The sequence below is a fragment of the Aphelocoma coerulescens genome, chromosome 10, assembly GCF_041296385.1.
Source record: "Aphelocoma coerulescens isolate FSJ_1873_10779 chromosome 10, UR_Acoe_1.0, whole genome shotgun sequence".
Classification (NCBI taxonomy): domain Eukaryota; kingdom Metazoa; phylum Chordata; class Aves; order Passeriformes; family Corvidae; genus Aphelocoma; species Aphelocoma coerulescens.
In genome coordinates this window covers 9,491,350-9,516,843 of record NC_091024.1, presented here as the reverse complement: position 1 = coordinate 9,516,843, position 25,494 = coordinate 9,491,350, and the positions used below count along the sequence as shown (strand labels likewise).

At 40.8% G+C, this 25,494-nt stretch overlaps 1 protein-coding gene across 2 annotated transcripts in view; it reads left to right on the top strand.

The window, feature by feature from the left end:
• The window catches only part of IGF1R (insulin like growth factor 1 receptor), a 173,561-nt gene that overhangs the window by 21,086 nt on the left and 126,981 nt on the right, over positions 1–25,494 (top strand). For both annotated transcript variants that reach the window (XM_069026193.1, XM_069026192.1), the window contains exon 2: positions 9,036–9,581. In XM_069026193.1, coding sequence (XP_068882294.1) covers positions 9,036–9,581 — 546 coding nt within the window. The remainder of the gene's footprint in view (positions 1–9,035; positions 9,582–25,494) is intronic.

Here is a 25,494-nt window from a genome sequence, read left to right as displayed (position 1 = left end):
TATCCCATAGGTTTCTGTCAGCCAATTGCTGAGTCACTTGGATGTGCAGACAACTGTTTTAAAAACAAATAAATAAAATCATGCGCACAACTATTTTTTTAAAGGTGGAAAGAACAGTCCCCAGGAGAGACAATTTTTGCTAAGCTCTATTGTCATCACAGATTGTGAAACATAAATTCAGTGTTATAAACAGCTTGTAATTTCAGTCTTCCATTTTTGCTTTAGCAGGCATTAGACTGAAGCTGCTGGCATTGGGTTTAAACGTTATTAACACCGTTAAAAAAATGTTTTACTCTCATCGTTATTGATCATAACATGCCACCTACTCACTTGTACGTTACATGTTTTGTGTAGAATGGCACGTGCTCATTTTGTGGTGCTGTCAGGGAAGTTAGAGTGTGGGATAAGAAAGCATGCAGAGGTTTTGAAGTCTGTCACCTGTGAGGAGAGGGCTCATATTTAGTGATTTAGGCATTACCTGCTTTCTTCTGCAGGTTTTTTTGTTGTTTGAGGCTTTTCTCACAAGCTGGCAAACTCGACCAGGCTGTGACTCTGCAGTGTTGCAGGGAATTATCCCATAATTGCATTCAGCTGGTGCTTCCAACTGCTTTCCCTTCCATGTAAATGCACAGGAGCACCTTGCCAGAGGTTTGAGCATTCAGCTTCAGCCACGGTAAGGTTCAAACAATGGCTTTCGGTGTTTGACACCTACCGGGTGTTAATGGGTGAGGAATTTGCTGGTGAGGTTCATCTTCTAGTAAGCTCTTTGTCTTCTTTTCTTTGGCAGAGAGTCTTACAGGCATTTCGAATAACCTGGGCACTACGGATCAGGGTTAAAAGTTTGGTGCTTGTTTTTCTGGCTTTGATAGCTGGGGGTTCTGGACTGGATGTTTTCCTTCCTCCATTCCTGCCCTGTGCACCCATGAGGATGAGCAGGAATCCATGCCAACTGAGCCACTGATGTGCTATTTCAGCAGCAGGAGGTAATGGATGTGGCTTCACTGGAACCCCTGAGGGATGTGGTGTATCAGTACAGTCTTGGTCAGAGAGGATTAATTTGGGGATGACTTGTCATGAGGATGCTTTCACGTGAGCTGGGCTAATTCTAGACCTATGTGCTCGGGTGAGCTGTGTAGAGAAGGCATCAATCAGTATTATTAAAGGGATTCAGTTCATGTTGTTGGCTCCATTTTTGCTAAGCTGCTGTTCCTGTTGACATTCAAAGTAAAATGTTGGCAGAGAGAAAGCAAGAGAGATGAGGGACAAAAACGTGATTTATTCTGAAATTTTATTTGTGTAAACTTATGGGGAAGTTGGAGGAAGTTCATGGAAAGTAACAATGCCAGAGATATCTTTAGCCAATAACAGCTGAAAATTGCAAGAACAAAAAGGCAGAGACAGTTTGCGTTTGTGATGTGGGTTGTAGCCCTTTTGTGTGTTATTTTTGTGAATGTTTTGGTCTGGTCATCGTGGTAACACAGTGGCCCTTGGATTTGGAATATATAGTTAGTAGAGTGGCAGAAGAGAAAATTAAAGTAGGATGTGTTGTTTTTTTTTCTAAGGGCTGTGGGAGACAAGGAGAATGTGGAGAAGGGGAATCTAGTTGCTTTTTAAAGTATTTGCACCAAATTTGAACCCTCCTTTGACACCACTTTTCCCTTCCAAATCTGTGTGAAAATAATTCTGTAAAAGGTTGATAGGAGTGATGAGTGGCACGAGGTAAATGAATGATAACAGACTATGTTTCTCAGAAATTACAAGCTACGTTGCAATATAATCTCCAATCCCATGAGTGTTTTGAAGATCGTAGTGGTCTGGCTTTGTCCTCCAAAGCTTAACTTGTAATTAAATGAAAAAAAAAACAAACCCAAGCCCTCCTTCTTGGCCTGAGATATGTTATCAAGAAAGTTCTCAGGACTTATATTCAAGTGGAAACAGTGGGGTTTTGTTTGGGTTTGAGTATTCCCTTTCATGTTTTGAGAGCCAAAGATGGCAGCGTTGTGCTAGTGCTGGAAATACAGAGGTTGAAATTCAATTATGGACTTGCTTAGCAAAATCTAAAATGATTGACATTTTCTGGATTGTGGGGTGCCTTTTATCTATCTCCTCCCCACCCTGAGAGGTGTAGCTTCATAAAATCTTGGTAAATGTAACGAGGTTTATGTAGCATATTCAGTGAAGAGAAATAGTTCAGTGGGTAGGGAAGCAGCTTGAATCGTGATGTAGATTTAGTTCCCTCCTTGTTACTGGTTCTGACATCCCAAGAGGTAACACAGAAGCTGGCTTCCCTGGGAAGAGATCTAGTGATTGATGTGACACATACAGGATAGGTGAGCTTAGAGAGTACAGAAATTTTGTGGGAGGTTGTGTAAGTACATTAAAGACACTAAAATATATATCTCATTCATAGTGTCACTACGGAGGCAAAACCAAGAGCTCAGTGGGTGGTGGAATCCTGTGTTAATGTAAAGTGTCATAAGCAATCTCTCCAACCACTGATTTCTGTGAACTCCACATTTAATTTCTTTGCAGAGTATGCAATTAAAGAATCCTGAGACTTCAGTAGTAATTTTTTTTTCCTTACATCTGCAAATGGTGCAACTGCACTGAAACTTTTCATGGGCTCTCAGGGAAATTGTGGTTGCTAAGCTGTTCCTTCTCAGACTTCCTACCTTTGCCTTCCATGTCACTGAAGCTACAGGAACAAAGAAGGCTTAGGCCCAGGCTGTGGACTGTGGTGACTCTGTTCAGTGATGACTGAATAACACTTAAAAGTTTTTTCTTTAGGGCTTTACGATAGTTTCCTTGAAACATGCATAATTCTTAGGAGTAGGAATGAAGAGAGAGATTAAGGTCAAGTTATATTTTCCCCTGTTTATAGTCTGTATGGGCATCACGTTTTCTGACTGTTCCTTCTGTTTTCACTGATGTGTCCTTGTGTACTCTTCTGAGCAATTACAGTCATGTAAGAGGCTCCTTTTAAACTTGCTGATTTGCTTTATCCTAAGTTGAGTTCCTTTTTCCTATGATTCAACCTTTTAGTGTCTTCAAGGAATTTTTTTGGAGCCCTAGGGTTTTTTCCAATGTGCCAGACAACCCCTCCATTGAGTCGATCCAGTAGATAGTAAACATGTCAATATGCAGGCCATGATACATTATACAGATCTAAATCCAGCCAGTGCAATAAACATGTTTTGTTGTTGTGAGAGAGGGATGGGAACTCTGGAGGTGCTTGCCTGAAAAAGGATGCTGCATGCTGGGAATCTGGGATGAGGGCAGCTGGACTGCAGCCACATTCAGTAGCTGTTTTGGACTCTTTCTTTATAAGGACCTGCCATAGATTAAAACTAAAAAGCACATGATGAAAAGGAAGTGGCTCCGTTGGGAATAAATAACAACACTGTTCAGAAGATGTGCTGATCTCCCAGAAAGACCCACAGCTCTGAGCTGACATTAGTGAGGGGTGATGTGGTCAGGCCTCTTTCATTAGAGCAGTTTGGGAGAGAGCAGTGTTCCTGTGCTCAGTAACATCAGCTCTCTGCTGACCAGAGAGCAGCAGTAGCTGTCTGGGGAAGCCGACCTCTCCTTGGAGTGGAGTGTGCTCAGAAAAGCCATTATTGGCAAAGTGAGCTGTGGTGGTGTGAGCAAGCTACTCTCTAAAAGTAGAACCAGCCACAATTGTGTTTTTGTATTAAGCCTTGTAGTTCTTTCTTTGTGTGGGAATTCATCCAGCACTGATGGTAACACACTGTGCTTGTTACCAACTGTGCAGAATTTCAGGGTAGATGAGAAGTTGAGCAACCTCATACCCTCCCTTAAAAAAGAACCCTTTGGAACCTTGTAGATCTTGTTTCCCTGGACAGGAAACCAGTATGGATTTAAAACAATTTCTGCACCTTTAGTGCTTTTTTTCAGCAACCAGTGTAAGGGGATGCTCTTTGTAAAACTGAAACACTGAAGGTACCCTCATTTATGATAAACTTTGCATCTCTACTGTGAAATAAAGGAAACAGTTCTCACAGAAGGGGAGTCAGGAGAGGGGAAACAAAGGGAGATCAGGAAAAAGGTGAGTGTGAGTTGACATTGAGGTTGCTGGTGAGATGCTCGTGGCAGGCTGTCTATCCTCATTCTCATTTCAGAAATGTGACTGCTCATGCTGAACAAGTCTCTGTTGCTAGGGGAAGCCTAACCCAGCTGGAGTAGACCTGTGTTGAAGAGGGTTCAGGACTGTGAAAGGGATGTACTGGATTGACTCGGTGACTCAGAGCTGCCTTGGTGCTGCTTTGCCTGAGACCTTTTGGTGTTGAGAGAGCCAGATAGTGGTGATTGCTCCATCTTTAACTTCTGGTTATTTGAGAAGATATTGAGACTGTGCAGTGTAATACAGCCTTTTAATGTCATCCAAAAAAGTAAAGGGTCAAAGGCAAGGCTTAAAATGTCGAGGAGTGTGGGGTTTTTCAAGAAAAAACACACGTAGTTACATTTCCTTAGAACTCCTAATGGAGCAACCTGGAGGAATACAAAATTTGTAACTACACCATGGTGAAATAACTTCTTGTAGGAAATGAATCCTTCTCTTACTAAAACCAGTGAATGTGTGAGCTGTCAATGCTGCCCCTAACACCTTGGCATTGATAGTGAATTAGCTGTGCTGAATTTATGTCCATCTGGGATGTGGTGTAGCAAGCAGAAGCTGTAGTGTAGGGTGAATGTTGAACAGAAAACCTTCTGCTGCTTTGTCTGTGCTAGCATGAGATTTTGCAGACAGGAGGAAAGTGTTCCTTCCAAACACTGACAGGCAGCGTCCAAGTCCTTTTAGGAGTCACCAGTGACCTGAAGTAACTGGTGGATATAAGGAAAGAGCAAAGAGCTGCTGTGTGGAGTAAATGACTTTGTAAATAGATGGTGATGAGATAGCAGGTGTTTCTCAAGGTGACAAGGCAGTTCTCCATGATAGAATGGTTTTAATGATTCAAGTAAGCTTTGGCAAATCATAGTTAAGGTCGAGAGGAATCTGCTGGATTGCTGCACTCTGTGACACAGCTTGTTTGGAGCCTGCCCAGCCTGTGTCCTCAGCAGTGGTGCAATGTGTATGTGTGTGTTCACAGCCCCAGCTCTGCTCTGTGGTGTCCCAGCCCGAGCACCACTTAGACAGAGACCTGCCAGGAGGCTCTGCCAGATCAAGGAGCCTTAGTTACTCTCATATGAACCTGTTACATGCAATCACTTTTCCTGGTAGTTCATTGACCCCATCTCAGTTACATGAGTAGGCTTGGATCTATCCTCTGACTAGGAATGGGGCTGCAGGTTGTTTGGGAGACTGCAGTGTGGAGTGGGTATTTCTATTGCCTTTGGAAGTTTACATGCCCTGCAGCTTGCCAATGGGATGCTTCCAGAAAAAAAGAGCACAAGTGGACTTCTTGTTGAATACCAGGTGGAGCTCAGGACTTCTGGCCTAAAGAGCTGTTTCCAGGGAGGCATTTGTGTTTGTCTAGGTAAAGAGTGCAGTGCTTCTCTTCAGTATTTTACCATATTGGGGAATTATCTTTTAAACAAATAAATACATTTGTCTTTAAAGAACAAATTTCTGACTCTGAATTAGGTACTTGGTTTAGGCTGAGTCTGATAAATGATAGGCAGTTTAAGGAAAGGCTTGGAAATCTGTAGGCAGCTGAATGAAAACAGCATGAATCTGACTATTGATAATTATCCTGGGTGTTTATAATCTACCCAGAGCTAGTGGGGCAGGGTAATAAACAGCTGTTGCATTTTTATGTTCTGTTAGTGAGCAAAATAAATACATAATAGTTAATTTCCAATTCTGAATTGAACGTGAAACAAAGGCAAGTTATCCTAGTCATATTTAAGAAGTTCTGTGAACTGGAATGTCCAGAACTGTTAAATGGAGTATAAGTGCTCTAAAGAGCATTTTCTGTGCACTTCATTGTGTCTGACAGACCAGTTTATATTGTTAGTCCATATACGCTTTCTCTCAAATGGGATCCAAAGAAAACACAGCACAGCCAGATGGAAATTGGAGTTGACTTTGAGCTCTGATTAATTTGTTTTTCATATAATCCTTTTCAGGGCAGCAACAAAAACGTGAGAAAAAGATAATGTATTGTGGTATAATTAAGTCTGGTGAACAATGTGAACTTAAAAGAAATTTCTTTTAAAAAAGAATCTGCTTTAATGGGAACTGTTTTTTCCCAGTGTCAGGATGGCCTACCATGCTTGTTCTATTTCCCATTTGTGTCTCTGCAGTTCTCATTATATGTGTGAAGTTTTGCAAAGCGTAACTCACTAGATGAACTAATAAGTTCCTAAATCAAAAATGTCAACAGCCACTCATCTGTGACCAGTTTCTAATGTGGGACCCCACTGGACTTCATCCTTTTCCATATTAAGGGATGATGTTTCATAACTGAGGCAAATGAGTGCATACTTTTGCCATAAAGCTCTAGAAATTTCATTGATTTATAAAAGCATTAAATATCTAAAATTAAGTAACTTTCAAGCTGAAGCAAACATAAAACTAAAAGCAATATGACTTTGAAAGCCCAGCCTCAAACAGAGACATGAGCAGATATATAATGCTTTAGTTAACGGTTGCTGCCATTTCTCTTACAAATTGTTCTTTGGGGTATTGTAACTCAGCTGTTTTTAAACCCATCACTCTGGAACCTTGCCTGCAAAATGTCAGCGCAAGTGCAAATTTTATTTCTTTAACAAAATAAAGGGCTTGGAGCAGTTAGGCTTTCTAAACTTTTATGGCAGGAAAATAAATTCTGCTACTTTTGCTTTGCCATAGCAGGAGCCATACTGTTCACCTTGGCCTGCCAGCAGGCAGAGATAGAAACCAAAAGGGTTTAATGGGAAACACTCCGTGTGTTCTGACTTGCTTTTCAAAACAAGAGAAGCCCAGTGTCAGAGTGTAAATACCCTTTGGGCAGAGGGCACAGTCCCTAGGGTGGATGGAGGGATGGTGGCTTTAGAAGATGATTTCTGAAGTTGAAAGCAAGACATGGATACCAGCTCATTAAAGGAATTTAATAGAGCTTAAGGTTGTCTTTCCTACAGGTTCAGGGGAGAACCCCTCACTTCTTCTGCACTAACCAGTGCATCTCTTACCAGATCTACTATCTTGGAGTTCTTTAACATTCCCCCTCTTCCATCTGGCTTCTAAAGCTGGATAGTGCCAACCCATTCACCCTTTTTAATGTCTTCCTGAAGTTCAAGCCTTGACACATGTTCCAGCAGTAGTGACCAATTTTCCTGGAGTCAGTATGTATGAAAATGGGGATTTCCTGTCTCACTGCTCGTGAGGACCAAGTGTTCCTGGTGGTACATTAGTCTTGGTGTTTATTTTTTTTTTTTTGAAGGTCTAGGGAATGAACTTTCTTGCACATAGCTACTTCAGTGCAGCAAGTCAGATTTAATAGCCTTTGCTTTCAGCTTCAATCTTCACAGAAGGAAGATTAGGTAATAGTTTGTGTAGGAACATCTGTTTCCTAACAGAGTTCTCGCCCTATTTGATTTTTTTATGCTGTCCCTCTAACCAGAAAGTCCTTTAGTCTTTTAAAGACTTAGAAGTCTTTAAGTCCTTGTTGGGTATTAGAGTTGCTGTGGTTTTAGCATGCTCATGCTCTGGATCCTTTGTTAGCTTAAGTTATTAGCCTTAGATAAGTGTTGTGGGATGGAAAGACTGCTTTCTATTGTCAGTGCAATTTCTGAATCTCTGGACAATTTGTCTGGGTTAGAATTTAAGTTTTTTGGCTCCAGTGCTTGTTTAGACCTTTCCCTTATCTGAGGAAAAGATGTTGTTAAAATAATTAAGCCTAGCATGCATTAAAAGAGAACCTTTCCACAAAATTGAATTGCTTGGGGTTTATTTGAGTTTTGGGTTGCTTAAATAAATAGGCATTTTGCTTTGTTTGCTTACAAGCAACTTAGTATCTCTTATGGGGAATCTTTTTTCCATGTTTTCCAAAGAAGACCAGCTCTGAGGGTTTTGAAGAACAGCAGCTCTCTACACTCTGTAGTTCTTTGTTTTGCATCCAAGTGGATTGTGTGTGTCTAAATATTACATTATTAACACACGTCTTCCAGCCCCTTTAACCAGCCATTGTTATTGTGATATGTCTCTAATATGGAAAGACTTAATACATAGATTTATTAGGGGATAATCATTTTGGTCATTGTTTTCTTGAGAGTTCATAGAGTTCAATCTGCTGTTTTCAAGGAAAGATTCTTCACTGTGATGGTGCGTGTTCTTGTAAATAAATTTATCCTGTGTTTCTTAGAACTCAAGAGACTTTTTTATATCTTGGTGCCAAAATTAGTGAAACTTGGTTTACTGGAACATGCAAACAGGAATTCAGTGCTATAAGTCCAAGCACTTTGTTTTCTTCCCAGTCACAGAGCAGGAAGTGCTTACCAGCTTTCTGTGGATTTAGTGTTACTGCTGACCTACTGCAAGACCAGTATTCCAAGAATTAAAGCTTGTTTGGCATGTGACCCTGGAAAGAAAGAGTGATTTGAGGCCAAAGTTGTAATTTTCTGGAAGTGCCCTCTTTGTGTGCATGTGTCTTAAGCAGGGTGGGGAGTGAATTAGTAACGTAATGACCAGTGGATCCCTTCTGTGTTACCTGACTGGTCTGAAGTGATGTGGCTCAAGCCCTGCTCTGGGCACACACATCAGGATCTAATTTGAAGCAGGATGTGCAAATGCTTTTGGTTTATCTTTGTATTCCTCAGTGTAGTCGAGCTCTTGTCATCAGCAGTAATAAACCAACATTTCTCTGTGTGCTGCAGAATACAGAGAGAGCTGCCATCCCATGCTGCTCAGGGTGATAGGTTAAATGAAATGAATATTCCATGTAGGTGTAAATTAAGCACTCTTTTTCTATTTTAACACTGCAACCTAATTAAAAGTTAAAAATTTTATGACCATCAGAATATCCTTCTTGTGTTCCAGTTTCAAAAGGCTTAGGAATGCCTTATTTACAACTTTTCTTCCTCCTTTTCCATTTCAGTTTGCGGGCCAAATGTCGACATTCGCAATGATATCCATGAGCTGAAGCGCTTGGAGAACTGCACGGTGATCGAGGGTTTCCTGCAGATCCTGCTCATCTCCAAAGCAGAGGATTACCGCAACTTCCGCTTCCCAAAGCTCACTGTCATCACTGACTATTTGCTGCTGTTCCGTGTGGCAGGCTTGGAAAGCCTCAGTGATCTCTTCCCCAACCTCACAGTCATTCGTGGAAGGAACCTCTTCTACAACTATGCCTTGGTTATCTTTGAAATGACAAATCTTAAAGAGATTGGGCTTCACAACTTGAGGAACATCACCCGCGGGGCCATACGGATCGAGAAGAACTCTGACCTGTGTTACCTCTCCACGGTGGACTGGTCTCTCATCCTAGATGCGGTGTCCAATAACTACATCGTTGGGAATAAACCTCCAAAGGAATGTGGGGACTTGTGTCCAGGAACAATGGAAGAGAAGCCGTTGTGTGAGAAGACATCTATTAACAATGAGTACAACTACCGCTGCTGGACCACCAACCACTGCCAGAAAAGTAAGACTTGAGTAGATATCTTGTTTTTGTTACTTCTTTTGGAAGTAAAGATTTAATTTTGTGGTTTTATTTTAAGCTCTTCAGCAGCTGAAACTTTTATTCTAGTTGTTTGTAGTTTACATGAGTTACTCAGTTGCCACACAAATAGATTCTTCCCCAGTCAGTAAAGGTTCGTCTCACTTAAATTAAAAAAGAAAAAAGAGAAACCAAAAAATCAACAACTGTAAAACAAAACCCAACGAACTCCCTGAGTTACTTCCCCATGGAAAAGGTGGAAAATATAAGTATGGAGCCAATGCCATTATAGCAAAGCTGGAGGCAGCTTTACCTCCCTTGAGGACTTTGGCAGGAGGTGGCCATCGAATGCCGTCTGCTCCTTGCTGAAGTGGCATTATGTGTGTGCCAGAGCTGTTGCCTTGCTGAAGCTGTTAACTGGACTTTGTTTTTTGCTTCCCTTGGCATGCACCTCCAGACATTCCTGTAATGGTAAATTCTGTACGTAAGGACTTGTTTATTGACATGAATTTTCACAGTGCAGTCTGTAGAGTTGAAGAGTCCATGGATATCTTGACTCCTGATGAAGTTATCTTTGTCTGTTTTGTTCTTATCTGGCAGGTTTATGTCTTTCTGGTAGCAAGTATTAGCAAAAACAAAACCTGATCTCTCCTCACTTTTTAAAAATAGAGTAAACAAACACATAGTTTACTCAGGTAACATGATTACATGGCAGGCTTTTTGAGTTCATCCTGTAACTTTACGAAAGCTGAGCCCTGCAGTATCAGTAGGGCTTAATTACAAGCAGTCATCACTGGGAGGAACAGTTCCTAAATTCCACATGCAGTCTTGACCAAAGCTGCTGTAACGATAGGAAACACCACAGTGTGAGAGAAATCAGGACTACATTCAGGTTACCTTCATCTGGGGATGTTTTTTCTAAAGTGGCTCGTCAGTTGCTTGTGGAGCCCTCCTGTTCAATTAGAACTGCAATTAAAGTAGCTCGTGGGGCAGTTTCAGTCAACACATGCCAAAAATACCTCTGCAAAAAGGCATTTGGAGTATGTGCTTTTATCAATACTTACAGGAAATAAAGTTCATTTTTTAAACAAAGCAAAGAAACCCCCTCAGCCCGTTACTGGGAGACTTTGTGCTTTGCCCAGGGCAAGGGGAGGGTTGCTATGAGTCCTGCAGGCCAAATTTATGTCTTCATTAACAGAGTGTAACTCTGTTGTCTACAGAGGGTGACCAGGGTGATTCCTGTGCAACCTCGTTGCCCTCAGTGGTTTGAATGGATGTAACGAGAGTGTATTTAATAAGATATAACAACTTACTTGCTTTTTGTTGCCTATTTGGAGTAGACAAAAGTAATGTGCAAAAAAACTTTTTTTGGCATCTAAGGGACTGTTAAAATAATTTGGATCCCAAATACACATGAGAAAAGATTTGTTTAAATAAAATGAGGTCATAGTTAGACTGCGATAGTAGGACTTTGAAGGCAAGGGTGTAGGTAATGGGGTTGTTTTTCCATATATACTTTCATCTCCTTTCATGGGAGATTGTGGAGAAGAAAGCAAGTATTGGAAAAGAGCCTTGAAAGGCTTGTTAAGAGCATTACAGTGTGGAAAAACAATTAAATTTTAGAGTATTTTAGGATGCAGAGCATATAAAGAAATTATCAAGTTCTAATCAATAAAAAGAGTGAGAAAGTTGGACCTGTTTTAATCTGTTTGTTATGATAAGCCACTGACTTGAAGTAAGATGACTTTAAATTTGTGGGCCATTCGTCTAAAGAGAAAACAACCCTGAAGTACTCCTGCTCTGAAGAAAAACAAGCGAGGTATAAAAGTGCAGTTGTTCCAAAGGAAGCTTTTTGTCTCCCCTGCTAGATTGCTCGGGCACTTTGGCAATGAACTCCTGATCAGGAGAGGACTCTTGCAGTACAGAATCACACAAGACATGAAAAAGAATAGAAGCAAGGACTTTTCAGTTACTGAGTGTTTCAGTCGGCATTTTCCTACCAGTAGAGATACGACACCTATGTTATTTTCCAGGGAATATTTTTCTAGTGCAGTATCTGATTTAACCCTGACATTCTCCTTGTGCGTCACAGTAATGTTAAACTGAAAATGCTCTCTATCATTCAGGATTTCTTTTGTGCCTTTTTATTTTTCTTGCTCTGGCTCTGTGGAGGAGTGTGTATTAAATCTCTCTTGTCCTTGTTTAGGTTTTACGCTGAAAGATCTGAAGTTGGTGGGTAAATGTTGTGTGGGAACACTTGGTACTTTAAGTAGCCTGGCTTCTGTTTAGTTTTGCTGTTGAGTGGAAGTTGTTTTTTTCCTCCTTTTTCTTTCTCACAAAAAAAGGAAGAAGCTTGTGCTTCCTTCAATATAACTTGTGCAGGAACAATGCTGAAGGAGGAGGGAGGGAAGAGTATGCTATGTCTGACTTAGAATAATCCATGGACATTTCTATAGAAGAGCAAGCTACAAAGAAACTGTAACTTATAAATTTTTTTGGGTATTTTTAAGGTTCAGCATAAAGCGTCAGCAGTTCTCCTGCCAGTTTGGTTGCCCTGGTTTCTGTGTAGTGTACATTCCTTTACCTTTGAGTGCCCCAAGGCAGCAGCAATACTAGTTTGCTCTCTTTGGAGCTGCAGCATGTTGTGTTGGGCTTGGCATGCTCTCTTCTCTCTGACTTGCACCTACTTTTATGTTGGTGTATTAAATGCCAGCTATGCCTCACTGGGGTTGCAGGTTTAGTAGAAGAATCCTTCAAGATAAAAGGAGAGTACTGAAGCTGTTTGTTTCCATCAGTGCTTGTGCTTTGGGGCACAGGTAGAGATGGAAAAGATAAAAACTGAGTGTCCAGACATACAAATAAGACTATGGCCTTCTGTGTTTTTCTTTATTTCTGGCAGCTGTGACTGCTGGAAAGGTTTATGGAAGCTGCCTGCATCTCCCTCAGCAATTGATGTGAGAACCAGAAAAACTGTTCCTGCTGTACCCCTTGCAAGACTTGTGTCTGATGAAACACTTGCTCTGCCTGTCCAGTGATCTGCTCTAAAGAAAACTCTGGTTGTTTTCTATATTCCTCTTGCTGATGACTAACTTTTGAGGTCTGCTGCCTTAGTCACTAGACCTTTCCAAGCCTGCAGAAATCAAATGTAAAGTACACCCTTGAAAGCCTGCCTGAAAGTTCAGGATCCCTTGTCTGGCATAACCTTTGTATTCTTTTTCAGGCAAGTCCAGCTAATGCTTCCTAAGACACTTTTGCTATTGCTGGGGCCATAAGAAATGAACTGGGCAAACTATTTGGCAAAGTAATAGCAAAACTAGCAGTGATCTGTATATGAGACCTATGGTGCCCTGTTGGGTTTTTTCTCCCTATCTTAATTATTTGTCTTCTTTCCCCCAATTAAACTGGAGATGCTCAGTGTCAAATATTAGCTGAAACTTTTTCTACTCAGAGAAGAGACAAGGGTCTGGTTATGGGGGAGACAGGCTGTTAGTGTCTGTGGGGAAAGGGGTGTTGGCTTCAGCTGCTGCTACTGTGGGACAGGATGAGAGCACAGTCTGGGTCCTCCCCTTGTGAGAGAGCGAATTAGAGCTCCCATATTTCCCAAATGGGGTGGAATAGCCATGCTTCCCATAAAAACAATGATGGGGAGTATCTGAAGTGCATGAGGGAGCTTTAAGATTAGAGTTTAGGCATTAGAAAAAGGATGTGTAAGCTGGCATTGTAGAGAGGACATGGGTTAGGGCTGTAAGCATTAAGCACTTGGTTCAAAAGAGGTGAATTTGACGTGAAACAATAGTTCATGTAGACCTCACTGCACAATACAACAGGAGAAAACTTTCAGCTTCCGAATGTGTGAAATTGAGGACCACAGAAAAGGCATGTGAGGATTTGGAGGCCGATGAAGCAGATGGCAGCTAAGCACAAAATGTTTTTAATGAAAATGTATCCTTATTCGTTTTTGAATTGGTTTGACAATGGCCCGAAAAGATACGGTGTGTGAGGATCAGGAGAGAGAGAATGACAGTGAGTGGGAAGAGTGGTCCATATGTGCCTTCTACTAAAATGTTTAAACATATGGAGACAGTAACATGATGTATTCTCACAAATATTCGGAATCTGCTCCTGTTTGTTTACACGGAGCTCAGAAGATAATGCAGTTGAGTGGTATCATTTGACATGGCTCCATTGACTTGTGCAGTGCTTACAGTGTGCACCAGCTGGGAATCTGCTCCCTGTTGATTCAGCAGAGTAGTGCTGAAAACCATGTGCTGCACTTTCCCCCCTCCCCCTTTTCTCTTCTTGTCTTCCCTTCTCTGAGGAATATTCACTGTATTCCCCTGTCCTTTAGAAATAGTGAACGTACGTGAACTGTGTAGGCAGGAAGAGAGTGGAAGAAGCTGGGAGCCAGAGATGCTGAATCAAATTACTTTTTTGCTTTAAATTATGTTTGCATGCTTTTTTCTGAAACATTGAAATATAGTTGATATTACATGTGTCAGCGGAGGACAACATGCTTTAAGTTTTACTCTTGCAGCAAGCAGATTAGATGTGGTATAATGTTAAGTGAAGCTGGTGTATGTAACACTAATCCTACCTTTGTTGGTTTAAAAAAAATTAGGTATAAACCTGAGCATATTTTGAAATGGACAGGTTGTTTGTTGGTTGTATTTGCTTGGTATGTAAACTCTCCAGGAAATAAACATCTTCTGAAAGGAATAAACAGACAAAAAAATAATAATTGTAAAAGGCACAGTTGGTGTCACTGAGTTAGAAAAATCTGGAGCATGTTAAAAAAAATTTGTTAGTGTTTTCCTTCTGAATGAAGTTTTTTGCTGACTTTCGCTCCCCTCCTGAGAAGTTTGCTCTCCAGCCAGAGGTTTCCCAGAATTTTTATTATGGCTGTGAGAGCATATTTAATTAGTAAGCTGGAATGGCCGCAGAGCAGTTTAGGCCAATCTGCAGTTAATTACTGTAGCAGTGGTTTATATTCTGAGAAAAGGGCTAAAATTAAACAAATGTATACTTGCCATTTTTCTTTGTTCTATTGTAAAATGGCATAACCTGGGAAGAATCTTGCAGCCAGCACTAGCCACCAAAAACTTTGTGATAATGTTAAGTACTCATCGTGGCTTCCTAGTTTCTTTTGGCACAAAGATTTGTAGAGGACTGTTTGTTTTGAGAGGTCTTTAAATTTGGGAGTTTCGTTTTCCAGTATGAAAAGACAATGCAGTGAGCTCAGTCCATCACTTTGCTACGTGTTTCAAAAAAAGGGAAACAATGAACTTTTAAAAATACTCTGAAAAGATTTAGAACTTTTCCCCACATTTTGGAATAAAGAATGAAAAAAAGTTTAAATTTTTTGAAAAGACTCCTTGTCTTTTCTACTTACACTTTCATCTTCTGAAGACATTGCATTTTACACTTGCTTCAACTTGCTTTATCTCTGTCAGTCCAGAGGTGTGTTTATGGTCACCAAGTGATGTGTAGCCACATTTTAATAGCCATCCATGCTGTTGGAGAATTTTTTTTTTTAGTGTTGTTTGAGATGATGGGGAAGGATAATCTGTGTATTGTGAAATGACACAGTAAATTATTTCAGTGGCACTACAATTCCTTGTAAGTGGTGGGGTGATTAAATATATGTGCCCAGTTACTCTGAGTAATATAAACTCTGTTTTACATAGAGATCATTCTAATGGATTTACTTGGATTGTCTTGTGCCAAGAAACTGTTTCATTGTCAGAAAACTGTCCTGTAGAAATGCAGTTCGAGGTCACTGATAGGAAATAGTAATTCCCTGGTTTTCTGGGTTGTGTGTGTGTTCATCCCTCAGTTCGGTTTCTCTGATGCTGTGTGGTAAAGGCTGGGGAAGAAAAGAGTGCCAGTTCTTCCTTACAGGAGAATACAAAAGCATCACCAGATTGCACACTGTGTGCCTGACGACCTTCTAACGGGGAGTGCTTGAAAGGAAGTCCTGGTCTAACCTCACATTATGTGGAAGCTCATGGGAGAAGGGAATGACTGCAGCCCAAGGGGCCGGAGGCTGTGGAGCAGAGGGGGAGAGGGGAATGATGGCTATGATCACATTCAATGGGGATTTCTAAGGTGTTGTTTATTTATTTTGAACTTAAGACAAATAAAAGGAAGTGCTTGAAAACTTCAGTAACATCCTAAATTTACTTTTAGAGGTGCTGTGTGTTAGTGATGTTTCAGAAATTTGATAGTCTGGTACTAGCTAGGGTTGGAAGTGGAATACTTTTGGTTTTACTTGCAACACTTTGCTGTTGTTAGCAATATACTTTCATCCTGGAGTAGATTGAGGGTGATGCCTTGTTTAGAGAATTTTTTGGTTTACTTTCCTGTGCAGCAGTGCCACATTAAATCTGCAATTAAATACCCATCTAAACTTGAACCAAATCTTTCGTTAACATGCTTAACATGGATTTCCAGGCCCCACTGATATATCTATTAGACAAATGTTTGTTAATAGAATAGACAATTGTATTGGATAGTTAATTAGATGTAATGTAAGGCTTTAATTTTATGATGAATTTGCAAAACAACTGGGAGCTGGGAATAGCTAGCAGTGTTATAGGGAAAATGTCAGGGAAATGTCAAGTGTAAAACTAAAAGAAAGCTGTGTTTTTGCTGTGTTCTTGCAGATGTTGCAGGGACAAGGCAAACTCAGCCTGGTTTAGCATTTTCTGCAGTTCTCTGTGGCTCTTACCCATGCAATGAGTCCAGCTTGGAGTGGGTTGCTGGTTTTCCTAGGGATTTCAGTTTTCACACGTAATGCTTGTATGGATGTCAGACAAGGGGTGAACTTGAGCTGCAGTCTTCTTATTTTGGTGGGGAGCCCTAAAATGATCTGTCCTTCACCTGTCCAGTTGTCCAATTTTCATGGAATGTATAGAAATACATCTTTTGTGATGATTGATCTGCAATTAAATTTGAAATGGGCTGAAGGGAAACTTAGGCTCAATCCTGCATAGGAATCATGTTCTCTAAAAATTTTGAATAGGAGGAACCATTTTCTTATTTTTCCTTTCCCAAACACACATGAATGTAGGAATGAATTGTCCTCAAGCCTTTTTGTAAATCGTTTTTATGTGGCAAACAAGTTTTTCAGTGTTTGAACAGTCATGAAGCAGCCTTTGTTTAGCCGTCTTCCCAACTAATAGTGGGATTTCCTTCTCAAGTCTGTTTATGACTCTGAGAATTAGCTTCTAATAAAAAGATGCTCGGATAATAATATGTTAATACAGATTGTTGAACTGCCTTTTTCTTCTGAGGTGAGCTCAGCCTGGTTCAGTTGTCCACTGTCTCTTCCTCCCCCTCCTTTTGAGCGTTGGGAATGGAATGTGCATGTGCTATCAGCCAAGCGCTAAAAATTATTTAGCAACAAGTTTGCCCACCATAAAGTGGGGAGGGTCTGAGGTGTCCCAGAGCCTGGCTTTTTAAAGCTGGAAACCATGTGCCATTCTCTCTTTTTTTTTTTTTTTTTTTTTTTTTTTTTTTTTTTTTTGTTTACTGTTTCTTGCTGGGCAAAGTGAACATGTAGTTACCTGTCCAAAGCACAGTTCTGTATGCCCAGGCTAATTATTAAATGTATTTGTGTAGCCCTTGACAGTGTAGGCGAGAATGAATTCAGCACATGACTCTTGGGAAAGACTGGTGTTTTTTTTGGAATTCGGTTGCTGAGAGGGGTTTGAGGGGCAACTCAGAAGTTCTCAGTTGTTGCTAGTTAAAGCTCAGCTTATGCTCATAGGTGGATCAACACCTTCTACTTTGTATGCCAGTGTAACTCTCCTGATGTGTTTTGCCCTGGTTGCCACATATTGAGTTTATAGGCACTTAACTGTTCCCTCCTTAATAAAAAGCGCTCCATAGCTGTCCAGGCTCATCTCTTCCCAGCACAGTCATCTTCCCCCATTAATGGCTTCTCTGACTTTTCACTCAATTATGGGGTCAGTTTGTCTTAATTTTTTTTTTTTTCCTGGTTGATGTGCGAGGGATATAGATGGATGATTAAAGGTTATAGTTTTGGGAAATGATGCCATTTAGGAAGCATGTTTGAAGTGTTGGGCGCGCAGAGAAAGTCTTTTATATCAACACAGGCCTTGGGAGGAGGAGATGTTTTTCTATGTATAGAAACTTCCCGTATAGGATAGCAAGGGAAGGTTGCAGGGGGGTTGCCTGTCTCTTTAAGTGGGTTTATAATTGGCTAGGAATTTTTGTCAGCTTAGTCACTGCAGCATTCAGCGGATGAGGGAAAAAAACCACAGGCCCCAACCGTTAGGGCCGTGGATAGGCTCTGTCATCCCAAAGGAATGCATGTGAACAAAACACTTTGTGCGGTGCAACCGTTGGCCTAAACAGTATTGCATTCTTAAAGCAGGCTCTGAGTCACATGGAGCAGATGGATTGTTTCACTAAAATGGAAGTTATGTATCACTGAGCGCTCCGATCGAGCTTTCAAGTGTGCTTCCAATAGGTCACGATAGGCGAGGGTGATGAAAGGGTGTAAAGGGGAAAAAAAAAATCAGCTCCTTCTTGTGTGGTTGAAATAGTTTTTGTGGCGTTGAAAAGGTAAGAAAGTGTTTCACTTTGTTAATTACTGGGCTGGCACACCGGCCTCAAGGTTTTGCCCTAGATTTCGGACCAGCATGGTCTTAATTCTGAGGCACTTTTTTTTCCTGCTACCCAAACTAATCCGAAGAAACCCCCTGCTTTGAGGGGCACAAGGAGAGGAGAAAAACCCTGAACTAAGCCCCAAACCTATTGGCTCTTCTCCCAATGCAACCAGCTGCTCTGCTCTGCCCCACCCTGACAGCCTTTTGCCCCGAAATCTTTCTTGAAGCCGTTCTCTCTAGAGCCCAGAGTATAGGGATCAGTGAGGGAGTAGCTCTCTCTCTGAGGATGCCCTATCCCTTTATTTGGTTTTATCTCTTCCCTTTGAGGGATTTGAAAGGATCTGATAGGAGCGTTTCCAGTCTCCAGCCTTCAAAGTGTGCAGGGGAGGAGCTGTGACTTCTGACTAAACAAATTCAGAGCTGTCAAGTGGGGTGTTTTTTCTATTTTTTTTCCCCTTCCTGTTTTGTGGGGAATCCTCTTTAAAGAGTGCTCTAGGATTTAGTGGAAAACCCGGCCTCCAGTTGGTCGATATTGACAACTGCTGTCATTTGGCAGGCTGGCACTGGTAGGAGTGCAGCAAGTTTGGAGGTCTTAATCCGGTTATCACGAAGGCAGGTGTTTCGGAATTAGTGCCTCCTCGTGTTGTATTAATTGAATCTTAAATCATTACAGCACAAAGGGGAAACATTGACTAAATTCCCTTCCATCTCTGGAGCTTTCCTCATGAAGGCAGCATATGAATAGGAACTCTTTCTTAGAGAAGCTGGTTTACTTTGAGTGCCTGTGAAGGCTGTTTGGCAGAATAAGAATTGACTGGTCCACGTGAAGCGCTACATGCAGAACTGAAATTGCAGTGAGTCACTGTCTGCTCTGTCTTTTGTGATCTGAGAGTCTGGGATAAAGTACTGCAGTGGGTGTTACAGATAAAACCAGTATGCAAATCCCTAATTCAGAGATGAAGCCTTCTTCCTCTTCTGCTCACTGCAGTTGTTTGTCTGTGTGCATCCATTTCTCTTCTGTAGAAAAGAAATTAAAATAATCAGTAATACCTTGCACTAGGAGATGAAGAGAGTAGTGGCAGGGAAAATAAATACTGCTTCCAGCAAACCAGCTGTAGAGAGATTTTAAATTCAAGGGCTGCTTTAGGATCAAGTGGTTTACAGGAGAATGAATATAAGTAATTGGAATTTATCTTACAGATGAAAAAAATCATAGTCTTCCTAGGCAAAAATTTTATTCTTTTCTACCCTTAGGATGCTTCTTTGAATGGTTAGAGTTATCTGCACCTGTCAGATGATCTTTTTAGGAGAAGAGGTGTGAGAGAGGGCGAGGGCATTTTTGGAGTGGAGAATGCAGTGGAAATATTTCAGCATGTTCCTGGTGACAGTGGGAGGCCCCTGAAGTCTGTGGTGATCACAGGTCCCAGTCTCCAGCTTCTTGCCTTGTCTAAAATGAACATTTTGCTCTGTGAACTGGCATTGCTGTTTTAATCATGGCACTATTTTAATGGTACTCAGGTCAGTGTGATGTACCTGTCCTGTGCTGTTCATGCTCTGGGTTCTGGATACAGTGTCCATATGCTTTCCAGGAGATAAATTCAACATCATGTGTATAGTACCAGAAAACCTCAAGCTGTGAAGCTTTCTCGGTTTTCTTGTCTACTTATTAAATATTTACTGAAATGGTAGCTAGCCTGGGATGACGGAGGAGGAGGAAATGTTGTTCAACAACATGGGGCTCACCCATCACCATAAATGGTGCAAAGCTCTGTTTACATTAAGTGTGCTGTAATGGGGTTACTTCAAGGAAATTGCATAGCAAGAAGTAAAAACTTTGCTTTTCTGTACGTGCTGAGTGGGCTGCATGATCTGACCTGTATGTGAGGGTGCTGTCTGGACAAAGAATGTCATGAGCAAGTGGACAGCTATTTTGCAATGTTATCCTACTCATTCTTCTAGTATCCAGGAGACACTGGAATTGCTGCGAATAACTGTGCTATGCCTGGTTAAACACAATGCCCTAAAGAAGGAGTTAAAAAAACCCTAAAGGATGACATCCCCACCCCCAAATCTTATAGCAGAGGGAAGGGAGAGTTTCCTCCCAGCTTGTGTTCTCACAACAGCAGCAAGTGTGGCACTAACTTGCCTGGGTTCTCGTGAGCTGTCTTTCTTTTCAAACCTCTGCTTTTCCATCCTCTCTTCCCCATATGTGTTTGGGAAACTGGGAGCCTTCTTTTTCTTCCCTTCTCTGTTCTCTGCAGCAGCAGCACAGAAATGATGTGCTTGTCCAGTTCATTCTGCTGCTGCTTGGTAAACTAATGAGCAGAGGCACTGCAGCTGCCAGGAGGAATTCCTTTCCAGCAGTTTTGTGAAAAAAGTCAGCCGGATTAGGGCCTGGTTCAAACTTGATTGTTCAGCATATCTGCTATGCAAACCATTTGGGTGAGGGAGAGAGCAACCAGAGTGGCAACCAACTTTGCTTGAGGCAGAAACGAACTGTGGGAACAAGGAGGAGACTGTCTTGTTCTTTATAAACCGTAGTCTGCTTAGAGCATTTTGGTGTGCTTGAGTACAGACATATATATGTGTGTGTATATATACATATATATATATATATGCACTTTTTTCTTCTCTGCAACAACACCCCAAGTTAGTGTCTATCCTGGCTTAGAGGAAACAATTATTTCAAAAGCCTTTCTTAATAGCTTTCTTAATCGCCTTTTGAGCTGCTCTCATGTTTTGCTACTTGGATGTGCCTGCTTGTGCCAGATCGTGCACTGGATCTCACAGTTCTGGAGCACCTACTTAGTTATCTATCTAGGCAGGGAATATTGGGGCACCTCCCAAGTATTTAAAAATAGAAATAAACATCTCATGCTTGCTCTTCCTTCCTTGATTAAATTTATAGGGTTTGTGCTGGGCTTGTTTTCCTTTGTGTGGGTGAGTGGGTGTGTCTTGTGGATGAAAAATTAGTTGCGAGAGAGCTGGAGTCAAAGGAATATGTTTGTACATTAGTTTGGAAGCTGTAAGGTCTTTGGTCATTTTGCTTTCTGGAGTCAGTTTACATGAAGGTTCCACTTTCTATCCTTTTTAGTTTATTCTGGTTTTTTTTTTTTTTGGTTCCCAGTGACTATCTAGTGAAATGCTGCTGCTGTGGGAGGCTGCAGTCCCAGCAGTGAGAGGTGATCTCTTGGGTAACTTGAGCCATTTCCATGAAGCATTTGAAGTATCTGGAGAGAGACTTTGAACTGTATTACCTGGAGCTGCAGGTACAGAAGGTTGATTTTGTCACCATACTATTGGAAAGATAGTCTGGAAACAGGAACTTCCTAGGAGATGATAGCTGAAATGTAGTAACTGCAATAGGAACAGAGGAAGAGTCTACAGATGTGATTATAGTAATGTGTTCTTTAGTGGAATTAGGTGAAGGAGGTATTCAACTCTTTGTTAATTTTCCTGTTAAGTGCTTTGTTGGGCTAGTAGTTTTTTTTCCCATTCTTGTGAAGCAGGTGTGGTTTAACCTACCCACATGCTGGAGTAATAAACATTTAGTGTTGTATGTAATACATGGAAAATAAGATTAGCAGAAATAATGAAAACACAGTGTTTGTGCTGCTGCAGATGTGAGAGCTAATGGGACAGCCAGGGGCAAGTGATGAACCAGTTAAACAGGGACCAGGAACTCTGGTTTAGCAAGCCCTTCTCCTCAGAACACAAACATGGATACAAGTTACACTCCGATTGCAAACTTGTTTGTTTGACTTTGCCGCTCTGCTCCCTGAGCCAAGCTGCTTTAATTATACGAGGGAATTGCTTCTCAAAATGACTTCCAGATAAATCATTATCTGTACTTGAATGACTCTTACATCTGTAGCAGTCTTGTCTCCAGGTGAGGAAAGTATTCCTGAGGGTCTGTTCTAAGTGCATTTCCTTTGGAAGGCTTCTATTGACGTGCTTTAGTCTGTTTCCTCACTACCTCTAGTGTAGGACTAGGCAAGAAAGTAGTAATTGTAGAGAAAAATATTCTGTGCCAGATGGTTTGCTTTGTAGCATGGAGTATAGATGGCTGCTTGATTTCTTACATCTTTTACTCCTGCTACTTTGGGCTGTGCCTTGGGTGGAGAAACTCTGCTAGCTTGAGTCACAGTGGTGCAGGTATCAGCAGCTTCAGGTAAAGCCTAGACTGGGGTGAGTTTTAGAGGCCTGTCCTGATCAAGTGAACTTTGATTAAGGAATCATCTCATGTTCTTACTCTCTGGATATTCTGCCAAAATGGGTTTGCAAACCAGGGCTTCTAAATTAAAGCTGAGTATTTCTCTGTGAGTGCATCACTCCATCCTAAGGCTATATTGATAAAATAAAGCATCTTCCAATTTATAGGAAGGATTTTTGTATATATCAGCTTTCTGTCACTGACAGAACTGTGCTGCAGCCTTGCCACTGATTTCTTATCTTGTTCCGTATTCCTTATGTCATCAGTGTAGTATTTTTCTATGAAGCAGTGGCATCATACTCTAACATAATGTTTGGATTCTTATTTTAACAATTTACATGCATTATCAACATTTTCTGTGAATGAAAAAGAAAAAAATGTGAAATTTGGTGATGTCAGTGAGATACCCTTTTGATTAACAGGTTTTATTTCTCTTAAGAAGTGTTCTGGTCCACAGCTCTCTAGTGGGTGGTCTGACAAATCAAATGTAAGGTGCCTGAAACCAGTAGTCCTATTTGAAAATCTAGGCCAGAGGATTTTGCCAAGTGTAAACATTGTCTCATGGTGTGAAAAACAACCAAACAATTTTGGTTCATTAATATAATTTACTTGAAGACAGACAATGCACTTGACATGGCTGTTTATACCCAGTCTTTTATGCCATTCATATATCTGATGGGTTTTTTAATTGGTTGGTTTAGAGCAGGCCAACCAGAAGTGGCTTTTTTAATCCATGGTAGTAATTTCTAGATTCTGCAATTACACTGGATTTATTTATTTAAGCAGGCACCTTATAATTAATCTTCTAGCTGGCTTTGACAGCAATTTCACTGGGTCTTTCCAGTGCTTTTTTCCCTGGTTTTTAAGCCTGGAAGTCAGAGAGCCTTTGATTATTGCAGCTATTTCAGCAGGTAGCTAGAAAAAAAATCCCCAGCTTAGCTGTGGAATTGGGTTCCATTCCATTTCTGTTGGAGACAGTGGGCACTCATGAAGCTCCAAACCCAGCATCTGCATCTCGATGACCTGCCCTGGAAGCACAGAGAGATGGGAAGGATGCTGTATGTGTGTCCCAGCATGGGGCAATCTCCATTCCTTCCACCTCCTGCATCAGCCTGGTTGGTAACAGAGCAGCACACCTGGGCCGTGTCTGTCTCGTGCTCCCTTCACAGAAAGGAGGTGGAAATGCCAGGCTGTTGCTGTGTCTCTTCCTGTGGGTGAATCCCCTTGGATTTTGTGGGCTCGAGATCAATTTCACCCCGCGTGGATCACATGGCTCTAATTGGGTTGATGGAATCTTCACAGTCCTGTGTGTTCCCCAGGGTTTGTTGTTGTCAGACCTCATTTTACCCCCCACACCCTTCATCCTCTTTTGTTAATCCATGAGTTTGGGAATGTCTGAATAGTGTTTATTACTTTTATTGTTTGGGTGGGAAAATGGCCATGGAGTTTTGATTGTTTTATGGCAGGAGAAAGGCCTCGTGGAACGCCAGGCACTTTGTTGTTTTTGTTTTTGGTTTTTTGGTTTGTTTTTTTTTTTTTTTAATTTAACCCTAACAAGGAGTGCAGAAAAGTAACCAGTAATGTAATTGTAAGTGAAGAATTTCTTGCTGGTTATAGCCTAGGGACATGTTTTATTTGAATCCAAAAATCAACCAGAAAATAAATTTAATTACTTTCTAATATGTCTTGTTAAAGCATGGATCAGTCTGTGCTGCAAATGAGCTTTGGAGGTTCTGGTGAGAGAGAATGCAGACTGCAGTTTTGCTGGTAGATTAAATGCTGGATGTCAGCGCTTTCTCTGATAACAATGTTGTTGAGAGCTGCTCTGGCACACCAGATTTCCCTGAATGCCTGTAGTTAACTCAGGACTTCAGCTTGTTTTGTCATGCTCCATTTGGAAAGTTTGGATTTTAGAAGGGGGAAAATAATGCTGCCTGCTTTTAGTATCTAAAACAAAAGTGTAGAAAGCTGGAGCAGCTGATTTGAAGCTTGTGAAAGAAGCCTTACATATCTTTCTTCAAAGAATAACTTAGTTTTATCTTGTATCTTTCAAAAGCTCAATCATTAGATCATTGGTATCATTAAAATATCAACAGATAAATGATGAATGTCTTGTTTTGTCTTGCTGTATTTTTTGAGTTGTTTATTTTGGGTTTTTTCTTTTTTTTAAGATATTTTGAAGCCATTTCTCCCAGCATATATGATGTGTATTAAATATATTAGTTTTAGGAAGATGCTGAGCAGTGCTTCTTATGCTCTGTGTTTTCCTTTTACTGTGGGCAAAGAGAAAAAAAAATTTACTGTGTTCTAAGCAGTTTAAATGTTTGTAGACACTTTGTGTCTTTGTCAATTTACATGCTGAACTCTGTTGATAATGATGGGAAACAGTCAGTTGAATGTTTCCTGTATACAGAAATTTACATGGTTAGGGGTTTAAAATTGTTGTGACGGTTCCTAGTAAGAGAAGTAAGGTAATTGCTCTCTTTGTAAAATACATTGAAAAGTCCTTAAACTGATTTTTTGTTCTCTTTTTCAGTATTTTAAAATCTTTAATTATAATCTCTCACATGTCTGAATTTTGAAGGATTTTACCTGATGCTTTGCGTCTGTGTCTGCCTGTGTTACGTGTCTGTGTGGGCAGCTCTTTAAAATGGTTTTGCATTTTAAGGTGTTAGATTTGACTTGGTTTATACCTCTCCCCTGTGCTTGTTTTATGGGACAGTCACATAAGTTGTAGTGCTCCATCTGTCCCTCGAGGATAATCTTATTTAACATGAGTATTGTGGTGCACCAGTGTTTGTGAGTGGCTGCAGGTACCTTTTATCTACAACATAAGAATTAATGAACATCTTGCTTGGAAATCTTGTTGTTAAAGGCATTTTTTGTTACTGTGTAACCCTCTTTTCTTGCATTTCCCTGGACCAGTGATGTATAGAACTATATATTGCATATTTCAGCTTGCTGCTTCTGGAAAAGAAATTTGTTTGGGTGGGTATGCTGGAGTTGTTTTGGAAGCACATGTAAAGCACATTAAGCAAAACAGACTTAAATT